Genomic DNA, 25546 nt, shown 5'->3' with positions numbered 1-25546 from the left:
ACAAGTAACAAATGCTGGAGAGGGTGTGGAGAAAAGGGAACCCTCCTACACTGTTGGTGGGAATGTAAACTGGTACAACCCCTATGGAGAACAGGATGGAGGTACCTTAGAAAACTAAATACAGAACTACCATATGACCCAGCAACCCCACTCTTGGGCATATATCCAGACCATACTTTCCTTGAAAAAGATACATGCACTCATATGTTCATTACAGCACTATTTATGATAACCAAGACATGGAAACAACCCAAATGTCCATCAACAGATGAATGGATTAAGAAAATGTGATATATATATATATATTACTCAGCCATAAAAAAGAACAAAATAATGACATTCGCAGCCACATGAATGGAACTAGAGACTGTCATCCTGAGTGAAGTAAGTCAGAAAGAGAAAGACAAATACCCTATGATAGCACTTATATCTGGAATCTAATACATGGCACAAAGGAACGGAAAAGAAACTCATGGACTTGGAGGACAGACTTGGTTGCCAAGGGGGAGGGAGTGGGATGAATTGGGAGGCTGGGAGTAATAAATGCAAACAACTGCATTTGGAGGGGATAAGCAATGAGATCCTGCAGTATAGCACAGGGAACTATGTCTAGTCACTCGTGATGGAACATGATGGAGAACAATGTGAGAAAAAAGAATGTATATAAATATATATACATATAAGTAAGACTGGGTCACTTTGCTGTACATTAGAAATCAACAGAACACTCTAAAACCGACTATAATGGAAAAAATTAAAATTATTTAAAAAAGAAAAAGAAAATGTATTGGCATTAAATAAAATTGCTTATCATCCCTCAAGAAAATGTAATACACACACACACAAACACACACCCAAGAGAATATTACTTAGCCATAAAAAAGAATGAAAAATGCCATTTGCAACAACATGGATGGACAGAGGAATTATCATCCTAAGTGAAGTAAGTCAGAGAGTGACAAATATGATATATTACTTATATGTGGAATCTAATATATGATACAAATGAACTCATTTACACAACAGAAATAGACTCACAGAGCTAGAAAACAAAGTTATGATGACCACGTGGAAAGGGGGAGGAGGGATAATAAGTTAGGAGTTTGGGATTACCAGATACACACCACCATGTACAAAACAGATAAGCAACAGGAACCTACTGTTGGGGAGAGGGAAGTATATTCAATATCCTGTAATAACGTACAATGGAAAAGAATATGACTAAATAAATGAGTCACTTTGCTGTACACCTGAAACACTGTTAAGTCAACTATACTTCAATTAAAAAATTTAAAAAGTTAAAAAAAAAATAAGTAGTTCTCTGAAGACCAGAAACAGGTTGAGTAGGAAGAAGCGTTGTTTTTACTATAGGCATTTATGGTATTTAAATATATACATGCATTGCTGTGATTTAAACATTATTTATTTCATACAGACAGCACTTTCTGCCTCTGAGAAGTGCAGTAAGTAAAACTATTATGCACATAAAGACCGCTACACGATGCCTGGCCCATGTCTTACCCAAAGAGCATCAGCTATAGCTCATCCAGCAGATGAGACTGGCGGGACCCGGGAGAGCAGTGGAAGAGGGGCTCTGAATCACAAACTGGCCTGAAGATGCTCAGTCTAATTTAAAACACACACATGTGCCCCTTAGCCAGGAATCATGGTCGAACCTCAACAGGAAACTGACCCCGGAAAAAATGGATTCCTAGAAAAATGATCCCAGCAGAGGGCCGCAACCAAGTGAGTACAGGGTCCATGGAACTGCCCCAGCACCGAAGGTGTCCTATCCTTCCCGGGCCACCTCCTGCGCCAAACAATAAATTGCATTCATACCATTAAAAAAAGGAAAAAGAAAATTATCCTAGCAGCAAACTCCTTTATGAACATGCATAAATTAAGAATAACCCAGGGGAGTTCCCGTCGTGGCGCAGTGGTTAATGAATCCGACTAGGAACCATGAGGTTGCAGGTTCGATCCCTGCCCTTGTTTGGTGGGTTAACGATCCGGCGTTGCCGGGAGCTGTGGTGTAGGCTGCAGACGCGGCTCGGATCCCGAGTTGCTGTGGCTCTGGCGTAGGCCGGTGGCTACAGCTCCAATTCAACCCCTAGCCTGGGAACCTCCATATGCCGCGGGAGCGGCCCAAGAAATAGCAACAACAACAACAACAACAACAACAACAAAAAAAAAAGACAAAAGACAAAAAAATATATATATATATAACCCAGGAACCCTTGTTATCGGGTTGTAGATATGCTACTGTGTAGAGTAAAGGAAAGATGGAGTACAGAAATTGGAAGGAGAATCCTGGGCTCATCAGATGAGTTGATGGCACTGGGAAGGCAACAAAGGAGAATTAAGAAACATGGAAAAAACAGGGAAGACGTAAGAGAAACTGAGCTCTGAACATGTGAGAAAGAGAACAAAGTTCGCTTCTCCACCTAGAGATATAGGGCAGAAAAGGAAACAGACAGGGAGAAAAAAAGCCTTTGGAGGAAAATCCACCAATGTGGTAAAAACGGGAATGAACAAGCTTTGGAAGTGAATAGTATCAAAGAGAAGCAAAAATCACAAGATGGACCCAAAGCGCAGATAGTAAAACTCTCCTCCCCCTTGACTTAGACAGATGGAGAAGTCTACATGGAAATACCTGTATAAACATCTGATTTATGAATGACCTTGTTCCCAGCTACAGAGATCTGAGAGGCTTCTAATCAACAGACAGACTCAAAAAACTCAACTCCTAGAGAAACGGGGGGAGACTGTTTCCCCATAGGTCTCCTCTCTATCGTGATGCTAAGTGAAGGAGAACCCTCTGGAAGAGCAGCTCACCAAGTTTAAGGATCACGATGTGGGAGAAAAACCAGGAAGGAGTAACAGAAACTTAGAAAGCAATGTTTCAAGAATAAAAGCACCCACAAAGGAGATGTCATTTCGCATCCATAGAGTAGCCAAAATTAAAAACACTGAAAAAATGGAGTTCCCGCGTGGCACAACAGGATTGACCGCATCTCTGGAGCAATGGGACGCAGGTTCAACCCCCAACCCAGCACAGTGGGGTTAAGGATCCAGCGTTGTAACAGCTGTGGCTCAGATCTGATCCCTGGCCCAGAACCCTGGCCCCAGAACTCCATATGCTGTGGGGAAGCCTAAAAAAGAAAAAAAAAAAAAAAAAAAAGAACGCTGAAGAAAGAAGCCAGAAGCTGGCAAGAAGCACTGAACTCTGCTCCATCATCTCCAGGGGGAACATACAGCCACTACATAAAGCTCTTTGGCAGGTTCTTATACACCTACCCTAACGTGCAGCAACTCCACTCCCAGGTGCCAGGAAAATGACAACATTTGTCGCAAAAAGACTCACACACAAACGTTCATAGCTCCCTTATTCATAAGAGCCAAACAATGGAAATAACCTAAAGGTCCATCAGCAGGAGAACAGCTCATCAAACCATGATTCAGTGGAACATTACTGAGTAATAAAAAGGAACAAACTACTGAGACGCACGAGAACAAGGAGAATCTCAAGCACTATTCTGACGGAAAGACACGTAAGAGTCCCCTCATTCCACGTGATTCCATTTATATGACGCTCTAGAAGAGGCAAAACGAACCTACGGTGATTAAAATCAGAACAGTGCTTTTCTGAACAGGGGGGGCGGGAATGACTGGAAAGGGGCATCTCTGGGTGACAGAAATATTGTTTTCCTTTTTTTATTGTCAGGGAGACTTTCACTTTTTTAATTGAAGCATAGTTGATTTACGATATTAGTTTCAGCATAATGATTCAATACTTTATAGATTATATTGCATTTAAAGTTATTATAAAATAATGGCTGCATCTTCTGTGCTGTATAATATATCCCTGTAGCTTAGGTATTTCATACACAGCAGTTTGTACCGCTTACCCCCTTACCCCCATCTTGTCCCTCCCCCTTCCCTCTCCCCACTGGTGACCACTAGCTTGTCCTCTGGATCTATGAGTAGCTTTCTGTCTGGTTATATTCATTTCTCCTTTCTATTTTTTAGATTTCAGGTGTAAGTGATAGCATACAGTTATTTGTCTTTCTCTGACTTATTTCACTAAGCATAATACCCTTCAGGTCCATTCGTGTTGTTACAAATGGCATTATTTTGGAGTTCCCATTATGGCTCAGCGGTAACGAATCCAACTAGCATCCATGAGGACACGGGTTCGATCCCTGGCTTCACTCAGTGGCTTAAGGATCCAGTGTTGCCATGAGCTACGGCATAGGTCACAGACGCAGCTCAGATCCTCAGTTGCTATGACTGTGGCATAGACCCACAGCTGTAGTTCCAATTTGACCCCTAGCCTCAGGGCTTCCATATGCCGAAGGTGCAGCCCTTTAAAGGGGGGGGGGCATTATTTCATTCTTTTTTATGGCTAGGTAATATTCCATCGTGTCTTTTTGTCTTTTGTCGAATTTGCTTTCACTGTGCCACGACAGGAACTTCAAAGTTTATTTTTGATTGAAGTGAGGATACGTGGGTATATCCATTTGTTACAACTGAAACTGAAGAGTTTAAATGTGTGCATTTTATCATATGTAAATTTTACCTCGCTTTAAAAAAAAAAAAGCTAAGAAAGAATGAAAGCATGGACAACCTGGACAGAGGCTGCTGCAAGTCAAGAAAGATGGAGAGAAGCAGATTGTTTCCTTGCCACGGGGGAAATGAAAGCCCAGTGTGAATGGAATGAGGAGAAAATGGAGCATGAAGCAGAGAGCGCTGGTACAGACAGGCTTGGTAAGGAACATCGAAACAGGGTAGAATGTGGTGACAGGCTGACTCAGTAGAACCAAAAAAATGACCCATCTGTGAATTAAAAACTCAAAACCAGGCAACGTGCTAGGCATAGGACTCAAATTTGCAAATCTAGTTGAAATTAGGGGGAAAAAACCCACTTCCAAAAACAGGGAAATCTGGCAGGAGAGACTGTAAGAAGAAAACAAAGAATTCTCAACCCCGTTTCATTTCAGACACCAATGGGCCACTCAAGTTCCAGGGGAGTTACTTTTGGTGGCTGGATCCCCTAACAACATTATCATGTATTTGCATAGGACTTAATTTCCAATCAGATTTGATACCCATGTTGTCACTTATCCTCACAACACCCCTATAGAATACTATCACTCCATTTAAAAAGAGGACAAGGGGGAGTTCCCGTCATGGCTCAGTGGTTAAGGAATCCAACTAGGAACCATGAGGTTGCAGGTTTGACCCCTGGCCTCGCTCAGTGGGTTAACGATCCGGCGTTGCCGTGAGCTGTGGTGTAGGTCGCAGACGCGGCTCGGATCCCGCATTGCTGTGGCTCTGGCGTAGGCTGGCAGCTACAGCTCCGATTCGACCTCTAGCCTGGGAACCTCCATATGCCGCGGGTGCGGCCCTAGAAAAGACAAAAAGACCAAAAAAAAAAAAAAAAAGAGAGAGAGAGAGGACAAGGAAAATCATGGTTCAGAGCAGTAAGTGGCTTGCTCGAGGTCACATAAACCCTCACCTTCTGATTCCAATCAAAGGACTTTTCCATTATGCCACACCCGCTTCTCTCTGCAAGATGACAGCCTCTCGTTAGTCCAGCCCAACACACATTTTTATACCTGTGTTCCTCTAGCAGTCGCCACTATTTTCAATGCAGCAAAAACCTACAGAAACTGGGTCATTTTCAGTTTCAGCTCAGAGAATAAAAAAGGGGGTTACGGCTATCCATTTCTAGAAGAGCTTTGATTGGTCAAATCTTAAACGAGGAACCTGAGCCCCAGGAAGACAAGATGCTGCGGTGAATTTATGGAGCTTTAAGCTTTGCAGCCTAGGCAGCCAACTCGGCAAGGCATCCTCAGACTCAACTCGTGTATGTTACCACTAACACGGCCGGCAGAGCACGACTGGGAGCCTGGCATCCCCACACCTGGGCACGTCACACACCTCAGCACAACGCTTGCCCCAGCATTTCTCTTCTTCTCATTCCCAAACACAAGAGCTAAATATTTTCATTTATGTGCTGTCTTTCAAGGCTGAATCGACGCTTCGGCAGAGTTCTGTTTTGTAAGTACTTTCATAAAAGCTGTTATCATATAAATATGTTTGGTATGTTTGCAGAAGGGAGTAACAATTCCAAAACAACACACATCCTTCATAGGCTCGGTTCCTGTGGGATGAAATCTGCATATGAAGGGTTAATCACCTAACTCATCATCTACGAGGCTAAAGATGCCAGTTTGTAGGACAGAAAACAAAGCACTGCTGAGACAGACTTCATTTTATTTTCTTTTTTTTTAATCCAGCTTGAGCCTACAAAATTGAGTGACGCCAGGTTTCGAAAGACAGAGCAATGAAGTCAGGAGACTCCACGGGCAGCGGCGCTGCCGCCTGTGAGATTAAGGAGGCTCCCGGACACAGCCCGGGACAGCGGGCCTCTTACCTGGATGCATCTGCTCCGTGCTGCTCCGCAGTTTGCTGTAGCCATGGCTCAAGGGCACCCTCTGATAATGAGGCGGGGAAGAAGGCGGGGAGGCGAGGGGTGACATCGTGGGAGACTGTGTTTCCTGCTTCAAAGAACCAGAGCAGAGTTCAGAGGCGATCCCTGAGGAGCCTGGCGCTCTGAGCTGCGGTTATGAGGGATACTGCTACCCCACAGCCCCTAAGCCGGCTGATTTAACGAATGGAGATGTGTTCTCCAAATGCGGCTTGGACAAAAAGCAGTGTCTGAGGATTTAAAGCCTCCCAGAGAACTGTGTCACCACTGCTCGGTTACCTAGATTACTGAGACACTCCCAGCTAGTCCCCTAAGATTTTCCTTGGGAAAATGAAAGACACTGATCACATGAACTAACAGTCACACTCCCCAATTGTGATCTCTTTGCGAACAGATTCAACTTGCATTAGTTAACAACGGCTCTTAGTTCCTGGATTTACACTTACCAAATCTTGCAACAAATGTGGGTATCTTGAAAATATTTTAAATGCTAATTCTCCTGGAGCTTACCAGCCAAAGTAAAATGCCCAGCTTCTTTTTTTTACTTAATACTGAGAAATTGCAAAACAATTCATTATGGATAAACCACTCCAACTAGCCCACTCCCTAAGCACTAGGATGGAGCCTTAATAAACTACAATGCAATCCCGACTCGAATATTATGAAGGACCCCAAGGCAAGATAAGCAACCTTACTCTGCTGCTGGATTTCCTGCCTTTTTTTTTTTTTAAAGGCTACCACTAGACCGGTAACTTTAGAATACAAATACCCAAGTAACAAGGAAATGGTACTTCTTATCCACAAAGAGGTTATACAGGTGCTCTTAGTCCAAAAGAAAAAAGAGACAATCTGAGATACTAATCAAGGCCTCTTTTTCAAGAAAAAGAAAAGAATATTTGCTTTGAAGTATGGGCTCGCATCCACAGACTGGGAGGGCCGAGCATCAACCCAGCCTCAAGGGACAGGATGTGTCCTGGCTCACACGGCCCGGGGGCAGGCCTGCAAAGTTCCCCGGGCATCCCCATCCTGGGATAGTGGGCCCGCACTCCTCTCCAAAGGCTGGGGGGCAAGCACACCAAAGAGTACTGACTGAAAACCTCAGACCTCATTTTATTATTTTTATTGTTTTCAATTTCAAAGTTTGTGGTAACCCTGCATCGAGCAGAGCAAATCATTTGGCACCACTTTTCCGCTTGCTCACTTCATGTCTCTGTGCCACATTTTGGTAATTCTCACAATATCTCACACGTTTTCATTATTATTGTATTTTTCTTTTCTTTATTAGGGCCAAACCCATAACATACGGAAGTTCCCAGGCTAGGGGTCGAACTGGAGCTGGAGCTGCCGGCCTGCGTCACAGCCACAGCAACGCCAGGCGCAAGCCGCATCTGCGACCTACACCACAGCTCACGGCAACACCGGATCCTTAACCCACTGAGCGAGGTCAGGGATTGAACCCACGTGGATACTAATTGGGTTCGTTACCACTGAGCCACGCACGACAAGAACTCCTATTATTGTATTTTTTATGGTGATCTGTGGGTTTTAAGGTCACTGCTACTTGCTGAAGGCTCAGATGATAATTAGCATTGTCATCAACAAAGTTTTGTTGTTTCTTTCTTCTTTTTGGCTGGGCCCCCAGCATGTAAAAGTTCCCAGGCCAGGGATCGAACTCGAGCCACAGCAGCAATCCAAACTGTTGCAATAACAACACTGGATCCTTAACCCACTGCACCACAAGGGAACTCCTACCTTTTCTTCAAAGGCTTCACTTGTCTAGAATTTTATACTTTTGTCTCTACCAACCACCAGTTGACTATTGCAATTAGTGGCATAATTTTAAAAGCCCATCTATTCTTATTTCTAACCGGCTACACATATAACGGTAGCATTTCCCAAGATGGCATTCCAACCAGGCTCCCCAAGAAGGGATTTCGTGGTGAAAAACATTTAGTAAATGCAGATCTCCAGGTCTCTTTGTTACAGGACTTTTCCAGGCCTTTCATGTGCTCATGTGTACTGAGAATCTCGAGGACTGACTATGTAGCCCTCTCCCCCAAGAATGTGGTATGAAGCAGCACTCTCCAAACATATTTAACCAGAGAAATCTTTTTTCCAGATTTTTCCAGAGGAAAAAACAATTAAAAACTCCTAGGAGTTCCCTGGTGGGTGACCTAGCGGTTAAGGATTCAGCACGGTCACTGCTATGGCTTGGGTTCAATCCCTGACCTAGGAACTCTCACACGCCACGGGTACAGCCAAAAAAAAAAAACAAAAAACAAAACAAAAACAAAAACCCCAAAACTCCTAGAAGTTATATTTCAAAGAACCTATTTGGAAACGCTGATTAGAGAACTCAAATAAGTGTGTGAAATGAGCAGACACAATTCTACATTAAAGTTAAGCCCTAAATGGCCCATGGATAATTTCTATGCATCAGCCTCTTCTTCTTGCTACAAGGAAACTTCACGGGCTCATGTCCAAGTCTATAATTACATCCCAGATGGTGGGATTCACTGGAAGCCTGAGAGCAGATACGAGGCCCTGTCCTGTGGGGTTTCGCGGTCAGAATCAAATGGACATGCCTGATCAGACCATTTACCTGCTTATCCTCATCGTCCATTCTTTTGAAGGTATTTTTTTCTGTGATTAAATATGGAATCTGAACTTTAGTTCCGTGCAGCTCAGCCGGGTTCCCAAACCGTATCTCAGCATCCGTCTTTGACATCACAAAGCGAGGCAGCGGCAGCTCTTTAGGACCAAAATCAGAGAAGCTCAAGTGAGATTTTATTTGAAAATTGCAAAAAGGGGAACTCAATGGCCAAAAGATGAATCACTTATGAGGAAAAATTCCAGAGCACTATATATAGATTAAATTTGATTTCAACACAATGAAGGCTCCTATAATAATGTCATGATAGAAAAATGCGACAGTTTAACAAGGTATTTTGGCTCGACATGTTTAAATGCTGTCAAATCAACGGCAGAACAAATTCAGGTTTTGGACATATCTCCCCACTTCAGTCTCTAGTTTGGCATCAAGTCAAAGGATGTGACATTATATAAATCAATATTAAGTGACAAACGGCAGTAGGCAAAACTTATATAATGCTTATTATATGCCAGACATTAGCTTAAGATCTGCAAATATTGACTCGGCTTTTGGAGGCTTTAGCCCCCTGTGTTCCCCTTTGCCTGGCAAAGCAATAAAGCAATTTTTTTCCTTTAAAAAAAAAAAAAGATCTGCAAATATTAACTTATTTAATCCTCACAACTCAATAGAGTAACGTGATCATTAGCCTTCTTTTATTAATGTGGAAACGAACTAGGAGGCGCTAAGATGACACAGCCCATCGGTGACAGCGCCGGCACTTCACCAGCCAGAGCTGCTGCCCTCTAGGAAGGCCCCTCGTTCCCAGGGCAAACTTACCGAATGGGACAGTTTCTAACCCTATGTGACTGCTTAAGGAATTTTCACATTCTCCAGTTGTCTTTTCATAATGGTATAAGGAAAACGGGATCAAGTTAGAACAATCAGTCCAACGTTCAGGCAGATTTTACTGTCAAAACCATCAGCCACACTCACAATGCCACAAAGAGCTGAAATGCAACAATCTGGTATATTTACTTAGCTTTCAAATTTCTGACAAAAATATTCTGCAAACGGCAACGATACTTTGGCGTACTTCTAGTTCTCGGCACAGCAAATCGTACACAATAACACAGCACAAAGAATGCCAAAAATGAGTGTAATATTATGGATTATGCGTAATGAGTTGCATCTGTATCCATTGTTCAGACTAACACTCATCAGTGTGCCTTCATCTTCCCGTAGCTCGCTTTTCCAAAAACACAGCTGCACTTCCAATGATTGATGCTGTGCTAGAGCCAGAAAACATCTTAGCAACAGCAAGCAAGTATCCTAGCTCCCCAGGCAAAGAAGGCCCCTGGTTGTCTAATATCTACTTCATGTTTATTTTTAGTTGCTATGTCCACATTTGATTCAAAGAAGTAGGCAATATGACAAATCCCTGCGTGATCAATCAGCCAAGGGCCCAAGAGACATAAATAGAATAACCAATCTGGAAAATTAAACCAGGACTTTCCTCTAAAGACAGGAGGGCCGCCATTTTTAATGTTTTAATAGTTCCTAACCCCCGGCAGCTCTCTAGCACTCAAGGCAGGAATGGACTGCAAAAGAAAAAAAGGCAAAAAAAAAAAAAGAAAATCTAGATTGCTAGTAAATCAAAGATAAGCTAATCATACAGTTCTCTTCTCAGAACGGTACCTTTTTCAGTTCAGTCTGTGAAAAGGATCTAGGAGTTCCCATCGTGGCTCAGGGGTAACGAACCTGACTAGCATCCATGAGGATTTGGGTTCGATCCCTGGCCTCGCTCAGTGGGTTAAGGATCTGGCATTGCTGTGAGCTGTGGTGTAGGGAGCAGACGCGGCTCGGATCTGATGTTGCTGTGGTTGTGATGCAGGGCGTCGGCGACAGCTCCGATGCAGCCCCTAGCCTGGGAACCTCCAAATGCCGCCGGTGCGGCCCTAAAAGACAAAAAGATAAGGAAAAAAAAGGGGGGGTCTAAAAGGATGGAACAAGATCACATAAAATAATCTGCACCCTAATCTGCCGAAAGGATGATTCTACTTCCAAGCACGATTTGAGGGAGAAAAGAAGTAAATGCTCAGCATCTGTAAGCCCCCTGACTGGCGTTGAGTTGCACTGGTGTTCAAAAGATAACTGCAGGAACAATGGAACACGAACACGTCCGATCTCCATCGACTATGACACCAGGGCTCACAGACGCCCGAGGACACCATTCGTCACACCCTCTACTTCCTCAGCCCCGGCACGGCTCCAGGACGCTTCACCTGGGAAAGAATCCCTCTCCCCCAGAGAGCAAAAGGCAAAAGAAAGCAGAATTTCTCTTGTACTCACTTAATGTAGTTTGTTATTTGGTTGGTTTTGTTTTTGGTTTTTTCTGTTTAAGGCCACACCTGCAGCATATAGAGATTCCCAGGCTAGGGGTCGAATCGGAGCTGCAGCTACCAGTCTACACCACAGCCACAGCAACTCGGGATCCAAGCCAAGTCTGTGACCTACACCACAGCTCACGGCAAAGTCAGATCCTTAACCCGCTGAGTGAGGCCAGGGATCGAACCTGCAACCTCATGGGTCCTAGTTGGGTTTGTTAACTGCTGAGCCACGAAGGGAACTCCACTTCATGTGGTTTTAAATCTCTCTCACTTAACAGAATTGCAACCATATATAATGATATTCCTATCACTGAAAACTCTAAAGGAGGCACTATTTTCCTTAAGCTGCTGCAAGCCTTTAAAAAGTGGAAAGTAGGAGCTCCCTTTGTGGCGCAGTGGTTAACGAATCTGACTAGGAACCCTGAGGTTTCGGGTTCGATCCCTGGCCTTGCTCAGTGGGTTAAGGATCTGGCGTTGCCGTGAGCTGTGGTGCAGGTCGCAGATGCGGCTCACATCCGGTGTTGCTGTGGCTGTGGTGTAGGCCGGTGGCTGCAGCTCCGATTGGACCCCTGGCCTGGGAAGCTCCATATGCCGTGGGAGCGGCCCAAGAAATGGCAAAAAGACAAAAAAAGTAAAAAATAAAATAAAAAGTGGAAAGTAAAACTCTAGTTTGCAAGTGTGTGGTCTAAATGTTGTTCCCTAGTCATGTATGTACACCAAATTTAACAGTGCAACTGTATTAGAAATTAATCAAGTATCTGCTATCCAGTGACTTATGTCGAGTAATCAGATATGATCTATTTGTCGAGTAGCTGGTTAGAATCATCTCTCCCAAACTGAATTAATGCACAGGAAATCGATTAAGAGTTCAAAGTAAGTATTCACAGCGGCCAAGGACACAATGAGCACAGCAATCATTTCCTTCATAATGGGCTGTTGGGTTGTGTCCTTTAAACACAGAAACACTCTGTATATTAAATAGAAATAACTGTTTTTTCCCTTCCATGAAGAAAACTAGGCCTCTCCTTTTTTAAACATGTGACCCTCTAAGGGAAAAATTCTTATTTTGCCATGTTTGATGGAATATGAATATAAGAAATATTTCTATCTCCTCGATCCATTAGAAAAAACATAAATAGCATAAATGCAGTAACAAATAGCCAATTTCAAAAGGGCAAGGCAGGACTGGGCAGAGAGCTCCTGTCCCATCTAAAGTGACACCTGCTGTCACTGCCCTCCAACACTGTCCACTACAAATATAATGTCAGCCACATATGGAATTATAAATTGTGTAGTAGCTACATTACCAAAAAGTGAGGGTTTCTGTTTGTTTTTTATTCTTTTTCTGCTGGACCTGCAGCATGTGAAAGTTCCTGGGCCAGGGACCGAATCTGAGTGGCAGCCGCAACCTACACCATAGCTATGGCAATGCCAGATCCTTAACCCACTGTGCCACAGCAGGAACTCCACAAAAAAGTTTTTTTTTTTTTTCAGGTTGATGTTTAAGATTATTTTTAACGCTTTTTTAAATGAAGCAGCCAGTGACAAAAATACAAATGCTGTATGGTTTCACTTACGTGAAGGATCAACGCTCAAACTCACAGGAACAGAAAGAATGGTGGGTGCCAGCGGCTCTGGGGAGGGGAACGGGGAGTTGTTTAATGGGGGTGGAGTTTCCATTTTGCAAGGTGGGAAGATTGGTTATACAACCATGTGAATATACTTAACACTACTGAACTGTATACTTGAAAAGGGCAAATTTTATGTTATTTGTATTCTTTCACCATTAAAAATTGTTTCAATTTTTAAAAAAGCCAAAAAGATACAGGTGAAATTAATATATTTTGACCCAATGTTGTCAATTACCACATGTGAGCAACATAAAAATTAATAACATAGTTTACATTCTTTTCTCAGACTAATGCCTCGAACCCCCATGTGTATTTACCTGTTCCACAGACCTCAATTCAAATACACTGCATGTCAAGCACTCAGTAGCCACAGTAGTAGGGCTACCGGCTACCCCACTGCAACAGCACGGTTTGGCTGATGGTTGCCATAAAGAAATGCCAACCGGGGAGTTCCCGTCGTGGCGCAGTGGTTAACGAATCCGACTAGGAACCATGAGGTTGCGGGTTCGGTCCCTGCCCTTGCTCAGTGAATTAACGATCCGGCGTTGCCGTGAGCTGTGGTGTAGGTTGCAGACGCGGCTCGGATCCTGCGTTGCTGTGGCTCTGGCGTAGGCCGGTGGCTACAGCTCCGATTCAACCCCTAGCCTGGGAACCTCCATATGCTGCGGGAGCGGCCCAAGAAATAGCAACAACAACAACAACAAAAGACAAAATGACAAAAAAAAAAAAAAGAAAAGAAACGCCAACCATTATAGCCAGAAATCTGGATTTAACTAAGAAATACTATAACGTTAAATGTCGACAATTTACTGATTTCGTTTCAAATTATGTAAGAAGTATTTTATATGGAAGGATGACTTACACAGATCTTAGGTGTACCATCTGAAGACTTGTGACAAATGCATATATAAGCACATAGCCAAGACCCAGATTAAGAGAGATTTCCATTATACAGAACTACCTGAGTTAGGGAGTTCTCGTTGTGGCTCAGTGGGTTAAGAACCCAACACAGCATTCCTGAGGATGTGGGTTCGATCCCTAGCCTCTCTCAGTGGGTTACGGATCCAGCATTTCCAAAAGCTGTGGTGTAGATCGCAGATGTGGCTCAGATCCTGCGTTGCTGTGGCTGTGGTGTACGCTGGCAGCTGCCAGCACCAATTCGACCCCCAGCTTGGGAACTTCCACGTGCCATGGCTGTGGCCCTAAAAAATAAAATAAAATAAAGTTCTCCAGGTGATTCTTAAATGCAGACAATGTTGGGAACCAAAGCCTGAGAAACATGACTTCTGTAACTATCCCCCAGGAGTTCCAACTGTTTGACCTTATAGAGTGACAGATGATCAAGACTCACTCCCCAGAGTGCCCACGGTGGCACAGTGGGTTAAGAATCCAACTGCAACAGCTCAGGTCACTGCAGAGGCTCGGGTTCCACCCCCAGCTCAGCACAGTGGGTTAAAAGATCCAGCATTGCTGCAGCTGCAGTGTAGGGCGCAGCTGAGACCCGGATTCAATCTCTGGCCCAGGGAACTTCCGTATGTCAGGTGTGTGGCCACAAAAATAAAAATTAAAAAAAAAGACAAGACTCACTCCCCGTGCATAGGTATTTATCTCCTCATTCATTCACTCGTTCATTCGACAGACAAGCGCTGTATGCCCACAAGTCCCCACAAGGAAGGGGTTAAGAGATGCTCCTCCCGCCCATCCAAGGACTACCCAACACCCTAGGGATGTAAACTTTCCTTTTAAGTTCCTATTTACTTTTTGGTCCACACCTGAAGCATGTGGAAGTTCCTGGCCCAGGGATCAAACCCACACCACAGCAGTGAAAACACTAAACCCTTAACCACTAGGCCACGAGGGAACTCCAAAGTTACCACTCTTTTTGTTTGTTTGTTTAATGGCCACACCTGAGGCATGTGGAAGTTCCTGGGCCAAGGACTGAATCCAAGTCGCAGCTGCAACCTATGCCACAGCTGAGGCAATGCCAGATCCTTTAACCCACTGTGCCAGGCTGGGAATCGAACCCATGCCTCCATAGCAACCTGAGCTGCTGTAGGTGAATTCTTAAGCCATTGTGCCATAGCAGGAACTCCAAAGTTACTGTTTACTCCTGATTAGGCATTTTACAATTCTGAAAGGATAGATATTAATTTGTAGGAAACTGTTAGCTAACAAATACTTCTTGTTAAGAGCAATGCAAAAGAATTTTATCTTAGAAAACTATACAACAACCCAGTTATAGTTTTATTGCACTGTAGGGCATTAATCATTTTTATATGTAATTTAACAATCGTATTTCGGCCTTATTTCTTTCCATGACTATAAATACCTCTGACCCTCCTACACTTTCCTGAACCAGATTTACTATATGCTGGCTCCTTTGCTAATGAATTAATTTGACAGGACACACTCGAAAGAATCCTGAAGGATGAGAAGGTACCAGCATGTGAAGGAGAGGCGGGGAGAAGAGACCACTAGCAAGCCAAGACCTCAAGGTGACATGGTATTTCCTACAGCAGGATGAGGTGACTCAGAAATGGCTAGAAGAGAGTTCCCATTGTGGCTCAGCAAGTTATGAATCTGACTAGTATCCATGAGGATGCAGGTTCGATTCCCAGCTTTGCACAGTGGGTTAAGGATCCAGTGTTGGCATGAGCTGTGGTGTAGGTCTCAGATGTGGCTCGGATCCTGCGTTGCTGTGGCTGTGGTGTAGGCCAGCGGCTACAGTTCCAGTTCGACCCCTAGCCTGGGAACCTCCATATGCTGTGGGTGCGGCCCTAAAAAGCAAAAAAAGAAACAAGAAAAAGAAAAGAAAAAAGAAATGGCTAGAAGGCCAGTGAGGCCGGAGGAGAGATTACAAGCAAGAAGAAGAGGTTTGAGATAAGGATGCACAAGTAGGCAGAGACTAGATTATGAGGGCCTTACAGATCAGTGTAGGGACTTTGAATTCAGTACTGTGCACAACAAGCAACCACTAGAAGATTTTAGGAAGCAGGATAAAAAGATCTGATGGCTAAATTTGGAAAGACCACTCTAACTGCTGGGCGGGAAAAGAGACTGGAGTGGAGAAGAGAGAAGGCCAAGAACCCGATGGCGAGGTCACCGTGGTATTCAGGTGAGTGGCTGAAGGTGGCCTGGTCGAGCAGGAGAGAGAAATGGACGGAGCGGCCAGTGACACTGGAGCCACACGGGCAGGACTTTTGATGGATTTTACCTGGGGCTGAGGGAAAAGGGGGACTCGAGAACGGTTGCTATGTTCCCAGCTTAGGCAGCTGTGTATGGCGGGGGGATTTAGCAAAATGGAAAGGTGAGGGGTTGGAGCTTAACACACATGTACACACGGCACGCGGCATGCATGAAGCCAGGGTGTGACTCTCGCAGAAAAAAGGGTGGACGCCCAACTCCCTGGGTGCGAGAGGGCTACCGCAGCCTCTGAGAGCACCTCCTCACAGCGCATTCTCTTTGGCCTTCAAGGTTTGCGCCATCAAACATGAAACCAATCGATTTCAAGCAACAAACTGGAAAATGCCAAGTGGCAGCTCAAATCTTTGCTCAATCTTTCCCTCATTCTTACTTAACATATGCTGATGGCCAAAAGCTACCATTTAATAAATCTTTCTGGAGTTCCCGTCGTGGCGCAGTGGTTAACGAGTCCGACTGGGAACCATGAGGTTGCGGGTTCGGTCCCTGGCCTCGCTCACTGGGTTAACGATCCGGCGTTGCCGTGAGCTGTGGTGTAGGTTGCAGATGTGGCTCGGATCTTGCGTTGCTGTGGCTCTGGCATAGGCCGGTGGCTACAGCTCCGATTCAACCCCTAGCCTGGGAACCCCCATATGCCGCGGGAGTGGCCCAAGAAATAGCAACAACAACAAAAAACAAAAAATAAAAATAAAAATAAATAAATCTTTCTGAAGGAAGACAATTCAGAATCAACGCTGCTCTGAGCATACTTAAACATTCATAATACAAAATTTTTTTAATTTTAATTAAGAAAAAAGCCAGAGGTAAAAGGCAGCATCAGCATTTGTAAAATACAATGGAGAAAGCCTTATATTTGGGAAAAGGGTTAATCCTTTAAACAAGAGATCATTTAGACAATCTGTCCCATGCCCCCTCCCCCCAGGAAATCAAGCTGTAGAGCTGAGCACAAACCAGGTAAAAGCCTTCAGTCTAACTGAACGAATATAAGCGACAAAGGGGTCAGAAGTTTACTCTTTTCTACAAAAAAGCAGCTCTTGACTTTTCCAGAAGATGAAGGTGGAAAATAGTACAATAAAGCTTAACGACCATTTACAATGGGATGGAAATTATTGGCGCGAACCACAAATCCAAATTCGGCCAACAGTAACCTTAATCACAGCAAATGACTGATAGACACCAAACCTGCCACTGAAACAACACTCCACCAAGAAACCTGTTTCAAGGAACCAAATTATGTAAAACCAAGAGATGCTTCTGGGGAAGCATTTTTTTTCCCATTCAGAAAACATTTCATGATTACAGATTAGAGTCAGCATCTTACCGAACAGAAATGATAATCAAGAAGAGACCACTCTGGGAGTTCCCGTTGTGGCTCAATGGTTAACGAATCCGACTAGTATCCATGAGGACACAGGTTCGATCCCTGGCCTCGCTCAGTGGGTTAATGATCTGGCGTTGCCATGAGCTGTGGTGTAGGTCACAGATGCGGCTCGGATCCCACGTTGCTGTGGCTGTGGCATAGGCCAGTGGCTACGGCTCCAATGGGACTCCTAGCCTGGGAACTTCAATATGCCGCGAGTACAGCCCTAAAAAGACCAAAAAAAAAAAAAAAAGGAAGAAGAGGCCACTCTGCAGAGCAACAAAGAGCACCTGGGAACTGAAAGCAGGGCTCCCGGCTCCAAACAGGCAAGTTATTCAACCCCTTAACTTCAATATGCACATCTGTAAGATCGGGAAGGTAACAGCTCCAGGGCAGGGACTTCCAGGGCTCACTCTAGCCAGTTCTCCTCTCCTTGCAGGCACATGAGGGAACCAGTCTCCTGAATGTGCTCTGCAGGTCAGCGGATCACCATGGCAAGTTCTGGCCAAGGCACTGTGCGCAGCCGTAACCTCAGTCACGTCCAGGCCATTGAACTGCTAGGCTGGGAAGCTATTTCTCTGGGGTGGCAATTACAGGAACAGGTGCTGCGTAGGAGGTGCCACAGGAGAAAGCAGCCAGGACCGCAGAGCTACTGCACGGAGGGTCACCCTGACCCACGCAAAGCAGGAGGGCCTTTGTTCTGTGAAGGCACTGAGATTTCGGTGGCGTTTCTGATCACAGCTTACGCTGGGCGTGTAAACTGACACAAAGAGCAAACTTAGGTGGATGTCATAAGCACTACTTGAGACCGTGTCTGGCACAGACTAAGCCTCTAATAAAGACTAGCGGGATAATCGAGGCCTCCTGGTGGTTAGTATAAAAGGGCTTCTTTTCCCAGAGTCAAGCTCTCAGAATCCTTTCAGCTATGTGGAGCTGTCCTGTAAGGTTACCATGGACAAGCCGTAAATCCTAAACCCAGTTCGAGGTCCTCCAGTGGGGGTCACAGGACAAGTAGGAACGGTTGAGTGATTTTTTTTTTTTGTCTTTTTTTGCTTTTTTAGGGCCACACTGGTGGCATACAGCGGTTCCCAGGCTAGGGGTCAAATCGGAGCTGTAGCTGCCAGCCTACCCCACAGCCACAGCAACGCCAGATCCAAGCCGACACCACAGCTCACGGCAACGCTGGTGCCTTAACCCACTGAGCGAGGCCAGGGATTGAACGATGCTCATGGATACTAGTCAGGTTGATCACCGCTCAGCCACAAAATGAACTCCCCACTGAGTGATTTTTATCTCAAAGTGAGGAAAAGGAAAACGTTCCTGAAGAGCCGTGTGGACATAAGAAGGTAATTCACATCAGAGTGAATTAACAGAGAAACTCAGCACACTGTCTGAATAATCAGCTTCTTCAAACAACTTTGCCAAACCAGGAGTGAAGCAGCACAAATGACACTAAGAGTTTGGGGCTTGGCTTTTGGTTTACACGGTGGAAAGTGCTCAAGTATATGGTGGGTCGGGGCAGGCATGGCGAGATAAGAAAATGTTAAATCAAAACTTTGCGAAAATAGGCAGTTCTCTTGTGGCTCAACAGGTTAAGGACTTGGCCTTGTCACTGCAGTGGCCTGGACTGCTGCTATGACCCAGGTTCAATCCCTGATCCAGGAATTTTTACATGTTGTGGACGCAGCCAAAAAAAAAAAAAAAAGAAAGAAAAGAAAAAGGTTTGCAAGAATAAATTCATTCTGCCAAACTTTTGGTAGCCCCAAAGTACTTCATCATCAGAAACGTGCTTTGGGAACTGGAGGATCAAAAGGTGACCATATCTGATGTGACAGGCAGGGACAGAAGAGAGAGGGAAGGGGCATTTCCACCGAAACTCTCCTAGTTACTCATCGACATCAGACATTCCTCAAGTGGAAAATTAAGCTGAATGTTATTCTTTTGCCACCAGCTCTAGAATTCCCGTCCCGATCTTTTCTTGCTCAAGAACAAAATCTATTTTAACTGCAAGTCAGTTAAAAGGAACTAATCTCAGGCCACTCTTTGAATTTTCTTTCCCATTAAAAAAATAAGTAAATAACCCAAGACACCTGCTAAGTTTTATTATATTTTACAGAAGATATGGAAGAAGAAAGGAGAAATTCCACCCATGGTTACAGAACAGGCCTTAAACCCACTAAAAATGGTTCTCAGGAACAAGAAACCTGCCATGGATAATAACAGGTATAAATGGGAGATACTTACCACATTTAATACTCTCTATCCGCACTGGGAGGCCAGACTGTGCTGCAGCAATTAATTTCAAGGCAACGTAAAACTGGGTCGGACCAAAATAGCCAACCCGCTTGGCACCACACAGTTCTGTGATCTGAAAACAGACAAGAAAAGGGATGCTGAAAACTCCATTTCATAACAGGACAATGAGAAAAGACAGATGAGGAAATCTCCAGGATTTCACAGGGTAACTAACCCAAAAGTCCCTGGAGAAACTATGTGCGCATGCTGGTCGATTTCTCTTTCTTCCCGTTCGCAGGGAGGTTTTCAATTTGGATAATTGAATTCTACCTACTCAGGATGTTTCAGGACTGGGTGATTATTCACGTTCTTTCAAAGACAAAAATAAAGGTGACAAAGGATGACGGTTAATCTTCTTACAAAAGAGAGTGACTTGATTTTCAGGGGGTGGATTCTAATGTACAAAGTCTAGAAAGTCACCCAGGTGCAAAGAGAACAGATTCATCATTACCACTACTTACGCATTTTTCTGGATGATCAAAATTAAAAGTGGGTTTATACCTTTTGAAGTTCTCCTACACCCACGGCCAATTAATTAATCTTTGACAAGGGAGACAAGAATATACAATGGGAAAAAGGCAGTCTCTTCAGCAAATGATGTTGGGAAAGCTGGACAGTCACATACACATCCCAGAAGTTAGAACACTCCCTCCCCGCAAGCACAAGAAGAAACTCAAAGGGCTTCAAGACTGAAACTTAAGACATGACACCATAAAGCTCCTAGAAGAGAACATAAGCAAAACATTCTCGGACAGAAATCATAAAATGTTTTCTTAGGTCACTTTCCCAAGGCAACAGAAGTAAGGGGGTGTGGGATGGAAATCCTCTAAAATTGGATTGTGATGATCATTGCACAACTATCAAGGTAATAAATTCACTGAGTAATAAAAAAAGGGGGGGGGAAGGCAACAGAAATAACGACGGGACCTCATCAAACTTCTAAACTTTTGCAGAGGGAAGGAAACCATCAACAAAACGAAAAGACAATCTACAGAATGGGAGAAAATATCTGCAAACAGTGCCACCAACGAGGGCTTAATTTCCAAAATATACAAGCAGCTCATACAACGCAACAACAAAACAACAACAAATAACTCAATCAAAAAATGGGCAGAAGACCTAAACAAGACCTTTCTGCAATGAAGACATGGATGGCCAGAAGGCGCAGGAAAAGATGCTCAACATCATGAATTACTAGAGAAATGTAAATCAAAACTACAGTGAGGTACCACCTCACGCGGGTCAAAATGACCATCATTAAAAAGTCTACAAAGGGAATTCCTGTTGTGGCTCAGAAGCAGCGAATCTGACTCTCATCCATGAGGACACAGGTTCGATCCCTGGCCTTGCTCAGTGGGTTAAAGGTCCAGCATTGCCATGAGCTGTGGTGTAGGTTACAGATGAGGATTGGATCTGACGTTGCTGTGCCTGTGGCTACAGCCAGCGGCTACAGCTCCAATTCAACCCCTGGCCTGGGAACCTTCATATGCCACGGGTGCAGCCCTAAAAAGACCAAAAAAAAAAAAAAAAGTTGACAAATAGCAAATGCTGGAGAGGGTGTGAAGAAAAGGGAACCCCATACGCTATTGGTGGGAATGTAAATTGGTGCAGCCGCTACAGAAAACACTGTGGAGGTTTCCTAGAAAACTGAAACTAGAACTATCTTACGATCCAGCAATCCCGCGCCTGGGCATATACCCAGACAAAACTATAATTCAGATAGATCCATGCACCCCTATGTTCACTGCACCACTGTTTACAATAGCCAAGACATGGAACCATACTAAATGTCCATCAACAGAGGAATGGATAAAGAAGATGCGATATATATATAGATATAGATATATAGATATACACACACACATGTGTGTGTGTATACAATGGGATACTACTCAGCCATAAAAAAAACTGAAATAATACCATTCGCAGCAACATGGATACAACTAGAGATGATCATACTAAGTGCAGTCAGAAAGAGAAAGACAAATACCATATGGTATCATTTATATGCGGAATCTAAAATATGACACAAATGAATTTATCTAAGAAACAGAAACAGGTTCACATGCATAGAGAACAGATTTGTGGGTGCCAACGGGGAGGGGGTCGGGGATCTGAGCTATTATATATAGGATGCATAAACAACAAGGTCCTACTGTACAGAGCAGGACACTATATTCAATATCCTATGATAAACCATAATAGAAAATATTGGAAATAAAGAATATATATATACATATACAACTGAATCACTTTGCTGTTATAAATCAGCTATACTTCAATTTTTAAAAACTGTAGATAAAGTTCTTAGGTAAGGAGTTCCCGTCGTGGCGCAGTGGTTAACGAATCCGACTAGGAACCATGAGGTGGCGGGGTTCGATCCCTGGCCTTGCTCATTGGTTTAACGATCCAACGTTGCCATGAGCTGTGGTGTAGGTCGCAGACGCGGCTCGAATCCCACGTTGCTGTGGCTCTGGCGTAGGCTGGCAGCTACAGCTCCGATTCGACCTCTAGCCTGGGAACCTCCACATGCCGCAGGAGTGGCCCAAGAAATGGCAAAAAGACAAAAAAAAAAAAAAAAAGTTCTTAGGTAAAAGAATTTCCTAAGCATTAAAATTACATCTTGAGGAGTTCCCTGGGGGCTCAGCAGGTTAAGGATCCAGTGTTGTCACTGCTATGGCTCAGGTTGCTGCTGTGGCATGGGTTTATACCTGGTGCAGGAACTTCTGCATGCCACAGCTGTGGCTAAAAAAAAAAATTACATCATGAGTGCTCACTTCAGAGAAACAAAGAAGTACTACACACACAAATATTATTGCAGACCTTAAACTAACATGATGTACTATCGGTAGTTTAAAAATAACAAATTAAATATTCAAGGACTCTTTAAAAGTTATTTCAAAGTAACAGATGCTAAAAAGTTCAAATAATAGTAGGAGTTTCCACTGTGGCACAGCAGGATCGGTGGCAGGAGCCCAGCAAAGTGGGTTACAGATCCAGCTGCAGCTGCAGAAGAGGTTGCAACTGCAGGTCAGATTTCATCCCTGGCCAGGGAACTCCATATGCCTTGGGGTGGCCAAAAAAGGGGAAAAAAAAGTTCAAGTAATAGTAAATGGGGGTGAAGAACTAAAAAGCACCCCCACTTCCTATGCCCCCAGAGGAAAACAGTATGTTCTTCTGGAAATGTTCTCTGCACACATACATATAAAACACACACCGGTGTTTCTCCTATTGTTTATTCAGGCATTTTACAAATAGAATATCATATACAGTTTTGCAACTTGTTTTTCATTGAGCATTATCCCTTCATATTTTTCTCTAACAGCACAGTGAAAATTACTGCATTATTTTAACAACCCCATAATATTCTGCTATAAAGATATATTGTGCTGTGCGTTTTTTTAATTATTATTATTAGTTGGTCCTTATGGATAGACTTTGAGATTTCGAATAATTAAATACTAGAAGCACTTTCAGCATAAACTACAAACAGCCATGAAGTAATCTTAAGAAAATTCCTATAAAAATTCAACCAGGATGTCAGCAAAAAATGGCAGAATAGGCAACACTGTAAATCAACTGTACTTTAATAAAAATTTTAAAAATGTTTTAAATTAAAAAACAAGTATAATGAAGAAAATAATGATCACTTCTAAACCTACCATACAGAGAAATCTACCATTAAAATGTTGGCACAACTCCCTCTAGTCTTCCAAAAAATAAGGTCAGCTTAGCATCATTATGTCTAGTCCATCCAGGATTATTTTATTCCTGTAACCATAAACCATGAGTGTTTCCTCTTTTAAAAAATTAATTAATTAATTAATTTTTTTAAAAAAAGGCAGAATGAGGGCCTCCAGAAATTTTCTCCTCTGGAATTCCCATTGTGGCGGAGCAGAAATGAATCTGACTAGTATCCATGAGGATGCAGGTTCGATCCCTGGCCTTGCTCAGTGGGTTAAGGATCCGGCACTGCCGTGAGCTGTGGTGTATAGGTCACAGATGAGGCTCGGATCCCGAGTCGCTGTGGCTGCGGCATAGGCCAGCAGCTGCAGCTCCAATTGGACCCCCAGCCTGGGAACTTCTGTATGCTGCAGGTGCGGCCCTAAAAAGCAAAAAAAAAAAGAAAAAAGAAAAAAGAAAAGAAAGAAAGAAAGAAAGCTATTCTCTTCTCCATCAGAGCAATGAGAAACCAACTAAAATGGACAGAACTCTGGAAATGAAAGCAAAAGCTTGTGTCTTCAGGTCAATTTCCAGAGACTTTAAGTGATTATCCTTTATAATTTTTACCACTTTAGATAGAGGCTATTTCACTGGGAAGAGGGTCTGCTGAGTTTCTCACACTGCCATTCCAAAGGTCTCGACTCTCCCAGATTCATTCTTGGAGAGAGAAGCGATAGGCTACTACGTAAAGAAAACAGCTCTTGGAGTAAAGGACTTGGTCCGAACCCTGGCCCTAGCACCCATCCGCTGTCTGTACAGCCTGAGGCAAGTTACTTAACTCTTGGGCCTCAGTCTCCCCATACATGTAAACAGGTACCTACCCCATGAAGGACAAAACAGCAGTGCTGACCACAGTGTCCGTTCAATAAACACACCGCTGCCTAATTTTTTGGTCCCCTGCGTATTTTGTCCCCATTTCAGCTGCATATTAGAAATAACCTGAGGAGCTTTGGAAAAATAAAGATATCTAGCCTCCACGTCCCAAAATTCTGCTTCAACTGGCCAGTGGTATGGTCCAGGCATGGCTAGCTTTGTAAAGCTCTCAAGGTAATTCCAATGTGCAGCCAAGGTTGGGAGTCGCCGCTCTTTGGTCACCTCATTCTTTCTCCAGGCTTCAGGGACCACCAAACACTCACGACCACCAAACCCCTCCCTCCTAACCTAACACCTCAGACATTTCATGCACTTTTCCAAAACCCTCCAGGACATCTCTGTGTGGATACCCTAGGCCACCCCAAGCATAACATAGTAAGTCCTACTCATGTGCCCGGCCCCACATCTCCTTGGACCTGCTCATCTTCCGGCAGCCTGTGCCTCAGTTACTGGCGTCAGCCATCCCATAGCCCAAATCAGAACCTTCTCTGCGACGCTACCCATACCCAGTCGGTTCTACCAAACCATCTCCCAAATCAAGGCTATCTTCCTCTTTGCTGCACCTTAAGCCTTCTTCATATCTCACCTGGCTATTGTGACACTTTTTTAAAAAAATAAAGTTCATACATTTAACTGCACAGGGACAGGTTTCTTTTCTCTCTCTTTTTTTTTTTTTTTTTTTTTTTTTTTTGTCTTTTTGCCATTTCTTGGGCCGCTCCCGCCGCATATGGAGGTTCCCAGGCTAGGGGTCGAATCGGAGCTGTGGCCCCCGGCCTACGCCAGAGCCACAGCAACGCGGGATCCGAGCCGCGTCTGCAACCTACACCACAGCTCACGGCAACACTGGATCCTTAAGCTACTGAGCAAGGCCAGGGATCGAACCTGCCACCTCATGGTTCCTAGTCGGCTTCGTTAACCACTGCGCCACGATGGGAACTCCTCTTGTTTTTACTTTATAGTAAAAAATAATTGAAAAATAGTTGGCATCCT

General features: G+C 43.9%; 1 protein-coding gene across 12 annotated transcripts in view; it reads right to left on the bottom strand.

Annotated features, from left to right (window-relative positions):
• The window catches only part of REPS2 (RALBP1 associated Eps domain containing 2), a 245961-nt gene that overhangs the window by 156420 nt on the left and 63995 nt on the right, over positions 1 to 25546 (bottom strand). For 6 of the 12 annotated variants that reach the window (XM_021080775.2, XM_085008578.1, XM_085008576.1 and 3 more), the window contains exons 2-4: positions 19910 to 20033; positions 9096 to 9244; positions 6440 to 6563 (exon numbers count right to left, since the gene is read on the bottom strand). In XM_021080775.2, coding sequence (XP_020936434.1) covers positions 6440 to 6563; positions 9096 to 9244; positions 19910 to 20033 — 397 coding nt within the window. Of the gene's footprint in view, positions 1 to 6439; positions 6567 to 9095; positions 9245 to 19909; positions 20034 to 20135; positions 20270 to 25546 lie in introns of all 12 variants that reach the window. The other 6 variants (XM_021080774.2, XM_085008577.1, XM_085008575.1 and 3 more) reach the window with 2 other exon arrangements.

This window comes from Sus scrofa, chromosome X (assembly GCF_054392235.1).
Source record: "Sus scrofa isolate SSC_HxYL_T2T_F1_AM1 chromosome X, Sscrofa_HxYL_maternal_Yorkshire_Landrace_v2.0, whole genome shotgun sequence".
In the NCBI taxonomy this organism is placed as follows: Eukaryota; Metazoa; Chordata; class Mammalia; order Artiodactyla; family Suidae; genus Sus; species Sus scrofa.
The sequence above is the reverse complement of the archived record's forward strand: the minus strand, read 5'-3'. Positions and strand labels throughout refer to the sequence as shown.